General features: G+C 36.0%; 1 protein-coding gene across 1 annotated transcript; it reads right to left on the bottom strand.

The window, feature by feature from the left end:
• Positions 1–6,945: 6,945 nt before the first annotated feature.
• LOC114046933 (olfactory receptor 2D2-like) lies at positions 6,946–7,758 on the bottom strand. Its single transcript, XM_027867563.1, has one exon. The coding sequence runs from the start codon at positions 7,756–7,758 to the stop codon at positions 6,946–6,948; it is 813 nt and encodes a 270-aa protein (XP_027723364.1).
• Between the last annotated feature and the right edge of the window lie 2,815 nt (positions 7,759–10,573).

Raw genomic sequence — 10,573 nt, 5'->3', positions numbered from 1 at the left:
TTAGGTCGTGGAAGAACTCAAAAAGGATTTTCAAAATCAAGTAAGAGTGGTAGAGGAAAAATAAGGAAGATAAATGAGAGTGATGCAAGAAAATAATTAGAAAAGAGTCAACAGCTTGGTGAAGGAGACACCAAAAAAAAAAAAAACCTGAAGAAAATAACACCTTGAAAAATAGACTAGGCCAAATGGCAAAAGAGGCCCAAAAAGCCAATGAGGAGAATGCCTTAAAAAACATAATTGGCTAAATGAAAAAAGAGGCACAAAAATTCACTGAAGGAAAAAAAAATCCTTTAAAATGGCCAAATGGAAAAGGAGGTACAAAACTCATTGAAGAAAATAATTCCTTAAAAATTTGAATTGAGCAAATGGAAGCTAATAACTTTATGAGAAATCAAGAAACAATAAAACAAAACCAAAAGAACGAAAAAATGGAAGACAATGTGAAATACCTCATTGGAAAAACAAATGAGCTGGAAAATAGATCCAGGAGAGATATATTAGAATTGTGTATTATGGTTATGTGTCTTAACTGTCTACAACACCTCATAAGTAATGACTGTTGCATAGATAAACTTTGTATGTCCTTAGCACTAATTTCAATATGCTGCATACAGTAGGTGCTTAATTAATGTTTTTGAATGAATGAACTAATTATTTAATGCTTTGGCCTCATTTTTCTAAGTTTCTGGACCAAAATTTCTGAGACCATTGCTCTTCTCCAGGGCAAGGTTATTGGAATAGTATGGGAGCATTGATATGGGGTATGCTATCAGTAATATCAGCATCATGTAAGCTACCTTCTCTTTAATTCTAGATGAACTTGGTCAAGAGCAGAAGAAAGATGAAGGGAATGATGATACCACTGTCCATGCCTCACACAGTCTCTATAATAAATCTGAATGGACAGTGGAAATAAACACTAACTTTGCTGAAAGTGTGGTTTATTGTTTGAGATCCCACCAGGTATCTTTTTAAATGATTGATGATGGTAGAATTTATTAACAAATTGGGAGGCATTGCTTGGAATTGATACATTCTTCCATTTTGTTTATAAACATGTACATGCCTCTCTCATCCTTAGAAAACCTTACTTGACCCAGCTGTCTCTATTTGCTATCATAATATATCACTTCTGTTTTTGAATTTCTTGAGTAAGCCATCAATAAATGACATTTCTATCTCCTCTTCCCTCATTCGTCTAAATTCTCCATAATTAGTTTCAACCTCATTATTCAACTATGCTACTCTCTAAAGTTATCAATGATCTCTTAATTGCTAAATTTAATGATTTTTCCCTTGATCCCTCTCCTCTCAACCTCTCTATATTCTTCGACACTGTCAAGTTCCCTGTTCTCATGTATATTCCTAAGTTTTCATGACATTGTTCTTTCTTGGTTCTTTTCCTACCTGTATCCTCCATCTCTTTTTCTAGAAATTCATCCAAGTCATACCCACTACCCATGGGTGTCCCACAAGAGTCTGTCCTTCCTCCTATTCTTCCTCTTGCTTGGTGATCTTTTCAGATCCCATGCATTCAATTACCATGTCTAGTGAGGTGACTCCCAAATTTATATATCAAACCATAATACCTGTCATGAACTTAAGTCTAGCATCACCAATTGTCTTTTAGAAATCTCATACTAGATGTCCCAAAACAATTTCATACTCTGTATGTCCAAAACTGAAGTCATTATCTTTTCTCAGGGCAAGGTGTATACAATCTCCTCAACCACCTAGTACATCCTATTCACCAGATTGCAAAAGTCTTTCTAAAATTCAAAACCTAGGACTGAACACAACTTTGCAGAAATATTAGCTAAAGTTAACAGTACAATGTGACTATACATTCCCTATCATGGTCATTGTATGTTTCTTAATGTAACCTAAAATAACCTTACATTTTTGAGCTATCATGTAACTTTGACTCATTTCGAGTTTGTTAAATCTTGATTTTCTTAAACTTTCATGCTTTTTCACATGAATGGTTCTATAACCTTATCTCCTGAATACTGTACTTACAAAGTTGAAGTCTTTTTTTAATCAAGATATGAAAGTTTGCATTTTTTCTTAAATCATTGCATTAGGTTCAATGAATCTTTCTTGGCTGCCAAAATATTTTTGCATCATGATTCTGCTACTCAACATGTTAACTTCCCTTTCTATGCTCTATGTTCTGCAAATTTTATTAGGTTTCCTTCTAGGTCTTCATCCAAGACATTGGTAATGCTTTTACATGGAACAGTCCAAGGAGAGATCCAATTAATACTTTTCTCCAAATTGACTCTGGGTCCAGTCATTCAAGCACTTCCAAATCCAACTAATTGCATAATCATATAACTAATACACTCTATCTCATGACAGGCTTCATCCATACCTTTGACGAAATTTGTATGAAATATGCTTCATATGTAATGCTTTCCTGAGCTACCAATTTTGGTACCATTTTCAAAAAGCAAACTATCTTCTCTTCTTGATGAAGCTACCTTACTGTATCCTTTTCTAAATGCTCCCAAACTATTCCTTTAAGACTCTGACAAGATGCTATTTGACCACAAAAACATGAGCCTGGTCATCACAGTCCAGTCTGGAAAGGGGAGCAAAGCTACTTTCAGCGACATGTGATCCTTGTCTAGATGGGAGTGCTCTTTTCCCACCATTTGTTTCATCCTTTCTTCGTGGTCCATCATAGAATCTCCCTTCTGATGCCTGGAAGAATTTGATCTCTACATAGATATAGTCAATAGAAGAACTGCCATGGACATGATCCTCAAGATGGCTGATTCCCAGTACTGCCAACAGTTCATCCTGCTCACTCCACAGAATGAGCTTTCTTCCACCAATTAGATTGATTAGAATATTCTTAATGCCAGACCCAGAAAGAGGCCAGAGAGTCATGCCTTTCTAGCCAGTCAACAAAGAAAAGGAAGAAGATTGAAGCTGATTTCTCATTAATGTGATTGTGCTACCTTCTCAGGATGGGCTTGTATGGATGGCATATTCTCAAAGTATCTCCAGTGTCAGGTGTGAAATTGCACTACTTCAAAGAATACTATTTGAGAATTAAACATTTTTCAGAAATGAAAAAAAGAATATGTTGTACAATTTTTTCTGAAATGAAAGACAAGTTTACTGATCTCTAGTTAGGAACCTCTACTCTTTTCTCACTTTGGAGAGTCACTCAGTCAATAATATTTGTCATGTGCTATCATATGCTCTCATTTAGTTCCTTATTATTTTCTCATTAATTAGGTCATAGAACTGAATTAAATAAAATAGAAATGCAAACAAACTTGTAGAAGTCTATTTTAAATTCACCTTCAAAAATCATTAAACTATGACATTCTCACAGTTCACATTTACATTATTTTGGTAAAAACTTGATATCCTTCAGTTATTTTGCATTTGTTACAATATATTTAACAACTGGCATTCAAATGCTATTAACCAGGAGGGCTAATATATTCCTGTGAATCAAAATCCCCCCTAGAGGTCGAGACTGTTTAATTAACAAGAACCATATCAGAATGCAAGCCACAAATCCAAACCGAAGAATAAACACTGCAGAATGCTATAGTTCTCCAGTGGCTGGTGACTAAAAGAGTCAATGTTTTACTTCTTTTGCAGGTCCCACACTCCCTCTTGGGAGTTGTTCTATGATCAATGAACCTTCTCCAGACCAACCCACAGCTGTTTGAGGTAGGTTTGTATTTTCTTGAGTTAGGCTGGAGGAACCAACCCCTTTACTTTTGGAGGAACCAGCTCCCTTACTATATAAAGTAACCTTTAATCAGAAGTGGCAAAAATGATTGGCATTCCACTCTGGATCAGTTTTGATTACAAAATCATAATCATAATTATCAACATCATTACCATCCTCATCTAACTACCATTCATATAGAATCTCAAGATTTATCTCCTTATCATCTCCTTATCTCCTTATCATCCCCCCCACTTTAAAAAACAAAAACTAGGAAACTGAATTGATAGAGTTTAAATGATTAGCCCTGTTTCAGAGAGCTACTAAGTATATTTATTAGCTGGATGACTCTTAATCACAAACCTCTGGGCTTGGTATTTTCATTGTGGCAGTTCATTCATTCCTGTTAGGGATAGGGATGTTAAAGGAGAATGCTATTTATTAAAGTTCTTTGTTGGTAATTTATCAAATTAATATTACATGAAGTTTAGGTCTTCTTATCTTATGAATCCAGTTATAATTGTACCAGGTCTGACATTTATTTTCTTTTTTTTGAGGTTTTAGGCCTAGAAAAGTTTTTAGAAAGAACCAATTCATTCATTTTTAATTCCTATTTCTTTATAACAACAATATATCAACTAACATTTATATATCACTTTAAATATTGTCAGGTTTTCTACATTCACCAACTCATTGGAGCTATTTTTAAACCTTTGGAAATTTGTGGAGAAAGGGAGAAGTGCTTCTGAAGAGGAGATCAGCAAACACTTCGGTTTTGAAAAAAAATTAAGGTAGGGTCTTCAAACTCTAAGCTTTTCAAAATGAAAGCAGTGGCCACCAAGAGTCAGCATGATTTCATTTTTAAAATATTATTAATATTAGTATTGATTAATAGTCATATTAATTAATAGTATTAATAATGATAATAACTAGCATATACTTATTATGTGCCAGGCACTGTCCCAACCACTTTACAATTATTATCTCATTTGATCCTCACAACAATTTTGGGAAATAAGTGCCATTATTATCTCCATTTTGCAGATAAGGAAACTGAGACTAAAGTGACTTGCCCTGGTTCACACAGCTAGTAATTGTCTGAGACTGGATTTGAACTCAGATCTTCTGGAGGCCTTCTTCACTGCAGGCCTATTGCTCAATCCACTGTACCATCTAGCTGACAAAAAAAAAAAGAAAATAAGTAATTCTAAGTATATGAAATTGAAAAGGTTTTGCACGAAGAAAATCAGTTCATCAAAAATAAGAAGAGAAGTGATCCATTAGGGGGAGCATATTTTCCCATATAAGGTCCTGATAATGAAGATATATAAGCAATTAAGGTGAATTTATAAGGCCAAAAGCTTTTCCCCAATGGGTAAAGGGTCAAAAGACATGAACAGTTTTTTTTTTTAAAGAATTGTTAGCTAGTGACAATATCAAAGATAGTGCTTACTATCTTTGGCCAGGCATTCTGCTAAGTGCCACTGTTACAAAAAACTAAAACTGAAAATCAAAATAATTTGATACCTGGCTTACAATTTTCTCTCCTCCCTAACTCCTGTCCTTATGTTAGAGGGCTTTACCTTGCATACTGATTCTTCCTCCAATACCCTAACCACTTAATTCCTCAACCTTTTCACTTCCCATGAGCTACACCTCCACCCCACCTCAGCCCCATACAAAAATGGCCAGAACCTTGGTCTTGTCATCACCCATATTTGTGCCACTTCCATATTCAAGAATTCTTAAATTCCCTTATCTAGTCATAATCTATTGACTTTTCACCTCTCCCTCTGCCTTCTCTTATATAACCTTACTTTTCACCTGCACTGTAACCTCAATCCTTTGACCCTTCTGTTTTCTCTCAGGTCATTTCTCTTGCACTCTCTCCTCTTCTTCCTATAGAGACACCTTGGTCAACCAATTCAATTCCACATTGTTCTACTTGCTTTAATTCTTATCTCCCTTCATCACATCACCAATTATGCTCAGCTAAGCTTCAGCCTTGTATCACTCCCACTTTTTGTCTCCTTTTTCCTTGTGTAGCTGAATGAAAGTGGAAAAATCATGCAATCATTCTAACTGGGTCCACTACAAATTTATGTTAAATTCCCTCAACAGAACCCTTACTGCCCAGCAATCCTACTATGCTTTTTCATATCTCTTTCTGTACTGGCTAATTTCTTATACCTTTCAAACGTGCCCATGGTTCCCCTATCCCAATAAAATCCTTACTTAATCCTTCCATCCCTGCTAACTATTATCCGATATTTCTTCTTCCTTTAGTAGTTAAACTCCTTGAAAATGGTGCCTATAATAGGTGCCTCCATTTTCTTTCCTCTCACTCTCTTCTTAATACCTTGAAATCTGGCTTTGGATCTTATCATTCCACCGAAACTGCTCTCTCCGAAGTTACAAATTAATTTAAAAAGAAGTTCACTGATCTCTAGTTAGGAACCTCTACTCTTCTCTCATTTTGGAGAGTTAGTCAGCCAATAAATATTTGTCATGTGCTATCATATGCTCTTGTTTAGTTCTTCACTATTTTCTTATTGCCATGGGTCCTTATGTCACAGATTGCTCTATTCTCCAAAGTCCAGTGTAGAATTTCTAGGACCTTTGAAAACTTCACATTGATAGCACTCTTCCCTGAATTTTTCATAATGGAAAAACTCCAACTAAATCTCTGGAGGGAATGACGCATCACCACAAACTTCTCTCAGTAATTGAATCATTGTAAGGATGTATAATAAATATAATATAAATACATAAATATATATACACATATAAATATATTTATATATTTGCATACATATATATATATTTACAGAGGGCAACTAGGTAGCACAATGGATACAGCACCGGGCTTGGAATCAGGAAGACTGATCTTCATAAGTTGAAATCCGACCTCAGACATACACTAGCTGTGTGACCCCAACAATATGTGAAAATGTGTGTATATGTGTGTGTGCTTAAGTGTGTGTGTGTGTGTGTGTGTGTGTATGAAACAAAAGGACAATATTTTCGTGCATTCCCTACTACCAGTCTTAGGGAAATGGTCATTTTCTTCCAGGGCACTAAATGATAAGTGTTGGAGGTAAGAGATGTGGTCAAATGTTGTTATAGAACAAGAATCAGGATTATCTCCTGTTTACTGCATTCCTGAATGCCCTCATTACATCTTTGTTCCTCAGGCTGTAGATGACAGGGTTAAGCATAGGGTTTATGACACCATAGAACACAGCAATTCACTTGATCTGTTCCCTAAAGGACTTAGGTGTCATGTAGGCAATTATTAGGGTCCCATAAAAAAGGATGACCACAAGGAGATGGGAGCCACAGGTAGAGAAAGCCTTGAGTCTTCCTGAGGTTGTCTTCATCCTGACCATAGTCACTATGATAAAGCCATAGGAAACCAGAATCAAGGACACAGGTATAAGAAGAATCACTACACCCTTGGAGAAAATGGCCATCTCTGCTTTATGAGAGTCTCCAGATGCCAGGGTCAAGAGAATTGGAGCATCACAAAAGAAATGAGCAATCTTATTGTCTCCTTGGTAGGGCAGGCATAGTGTGAATATGGTATCAACTGAGGATGCAACAATACCACAGATCCAGCACCCCAATGCCAATTGGCTACATATCTTCCATGTCATGATGAAAGAATAATGCATGGGGTCACAGATTGCCAAGTACCAATCATAGGACATCACAGCTAACAAAGAACACTGTGTAGCTCCAGAAATGATGGAAAGAAAAACCTGAGCTCCACATCCAATAAAGGAAATGACCTTCCTTCTAGTTAGCATGTGAACTACAGCTTGTGGAACTATGATAGTAGAGACACCAAGGTCAGCTAGAGATAAATTGCAAAGGAAAAAGTACGTGGGTGTATGAAGCTGTGAGTCAGCTAGAAATAAGTAGATGAGGAGTAAGCTCCCAAGCACAGTGCCTAAGTAAGCCCCCAAGAACAATATAATGAGCAGCAGCTGAGTCTGAGGGTCATCAGAAAGACCCAGAAGCAGAAATTCTGTGACCCAGGTACTGTTGTATTGGTTCATGTTAGAGGTTCCTGTTTCTTTTGAAAGGAGTCAAGGGATATTTGATGTAAGAATGTAACTTTAGCATCATAGAATCTTCTAGTTGAAAGGGACCTGAGATATCATCTGGTCCAACCTTCCACTGAACCATCAATATCCACCATGACAATATTTCCAAAGATCATTTTCACTGATGTGATGTGTACCCTAAGAGAAGAAAGACATTTCACTGTTTGACACTCAAAACATTTGAAAATATTCCCTTATTTAATAATCCAATGTTGACACATATCATGGCGCAGTAGAAAGGACATGACTTTGCTAGTTTGTAAGTCTTATTAGCAGGCATAAGGCTAGTGTCAGACAATGGCAAAGTTTCAGGAAGGAGAGAAAGCATCAGGGAAGGATACATTGAAACAGCAAGGCAGAATCATCAAAATAATCTCTGCTTTTAGCTTCTTTATGTGTTTGGTAGTTGGTCAAAAAGTCTTGTTGTAAAGGACACTAATAGGAGACTAATAGCTAATGACTACTCTTCTTTTCCTCTCTTTGCCTATTTAGTACCTATCTACCTTCTTATACTTCAGGCTTTCTCTTCAACCTGCCCTCTCTCAAATTCAATGCAATAAATTCTGCAATCCAGTGACACTAACCTTGATACTCCATCTTCCACGGCCGGGAGTTTTTCACTGCCTGTCCTCAAGTCCCAAATAACATCCCACATTTTACAACCACATTTCCTTATCCCACTTAATTTTAGTACCTTGCATCTATTGCATCTATTGATTATTTTCAATTTGTCCTTTATCTAGCTTGTTTGAACATAGTTATTTGCGTATTATTTCTCCTTTTATATTGTAATATCCTTGAAATCAGGGAAAGACTTGTCAGTCAATCAACATTTATTAAGTGCCTGCCGTATTCTAGACAGTGTACTAAATTTTGTGGATACCAAGAAAAGCAAAAGACAGTCCCTGCCTTTGACAGGGTTACAACCCATAGCAAGAGACAACATGCAGACAAATATTAACAAACAAGTTACATAAAGAAAAAATAGGAAATAATCAATAAGGGCAAAATCTTTGAATTAAGAGATTGGGAATGGCTTCCAGCAGAAGATGGGGTTTTATTGAGACTTGAAGGAAGCCAGGGAAGCCAAGAGACAGAGTTGAGTAGGAAAAGCATTTCATGTATCAGATAAAACCAATGAAAATGCTCAGTGTAGGGAGATAGAGTGTCTTATTTGAGGAACAATGAGGTCAGTGTCACTGATTTGAAGAGTATATGTGTGTAAGAAGCCTGAAAAGGTAGGGAAGGTCTAGGATATGAAGGCCTTTGAATGTCAAACAGAGAATTTTATATTTAATCCTGGAAGTGAAAGGGAAACACTTAAATTTATTGAAGGGGGACACATGTTTGGACCCTGAACTTTAGGAAAAGCGTTGTGCCTGACACAGAACAATTGCTTGATAAATGCTTTTGAATTATGGACAAATCAACTCCAATATTACTCACTACCTGATGGCTTCTCTACAGCTATTATTTGGTAATGACCTTTCCCATTTACCTTCATACATGACTTTGTTTTACAGTAATCATGTAAAATTGTGTATTATACTTTTCTGTTTTAAAATCTTACCTGAATAATGAGTAAAAGATCCTGAAGGGAAGAGACTCTGTTTTATCTTATCTTATCTTATTTTATTTTATTTTTATTTATTTTATTTTCCTCAACCTCTAGCATATTGTTCTTCTAAGAGTATATACATATTTTACATTTGTTGAATGTATGAATCCGTGATCTAGTGCTTTGGTCTTAATTTAATGAAGATGTGAATCAGTATTTCTGAGTTCATTGCTTTTCTTTAGGGAAGGTTCATGGGAGAATTTGAGGATAGGGCCCCCAAAGTCTCCTACTTCTTCTGTGATCCTAGATAAACCAGGAGAATAACTAAAAGAAATTCAGGGAAGGATGGCATAGATTATAACATTAAATAATGATATAATTATTCAATTATATCGCTCAGGACCAGTGGAGTTCCATCAATGCCTCTGGCTGCAGCAGCGTTACCACTGTCTGACTCTACTTTGCTCTCCTTACTCATATTGCAGTTAGTTAGAGGGAAAAAAAACAATGGCCATGCTGGATGAATGTTAATTATTGTTTATGATTCTCCAAGGTTTGTTATCATCAAATCTTGATATATATTGTAGCCTTTGTTACTAGGAAATTGGAAGGTATTGCTCTGTTTCAATGATAGAGAAAGGGATTCCCCTTTGGGGAGACTATCAGTAGGTCTATATGGAGGCTGTGTGGAGTCTATGAGAGTTTCTACTAAACTATCCTGTGATACATGATTAGGGGAAAGTGCACTGGATTTGGGGTCAGAAGATAAAGGTTCGAATGTCCTTTCAGTATTTATTGGTTCATGTGATTTGGGACAAGTCACCTAATCTCTTTACTCCTCACCTGAAATTTAGGAGAATGAGATTAACACTCTCTAAAGTCACTTCAAGAATTCCATCTGTCATCTGATTATCCTTCCTTGGGCATTTAACAGATTAACTACATCATTGAATGTTTATGCTTTTTCTGTATGGTAATTTTTAGAGTGTAACTGAAATTTGGGTGACCTTTCGGGTGAGGTCACATATTTAGGACATGGTGTACTTATGGTTTTCCTTGAATGGTTGTGAGATCAGAAACTATTTTTTGAAATAATGGATGGTATATGTATTCTTTCCTTTGCATTCTATTTTGGAACAAGAGTTGGTGTTCATATCCTTTTATATACATGTATACTCTATTCAATAATTATCTTATCCATGGCATTCT

The sequence above is a fragment of the Vombatus ursinus genome, unplaced genomic scaffold, assembly GCF_900497805.2.
Source record: "Vombatus ursinus unplaced genomic scaffold, bare-nosed wombat genome assembly UNPS02014786.1, whole genome shotgun sequence".
In the NCBI taxonomy this organism is placed as follows: Eukaryota; Metazoa; Chordata; class Mammalia; order Diprotodontia; family Vombatidae; genus Vombatus; species Vombatus ursinus.
This window is presented reverse-complemented; position numbering and strand designations above follow the sequence as displayed.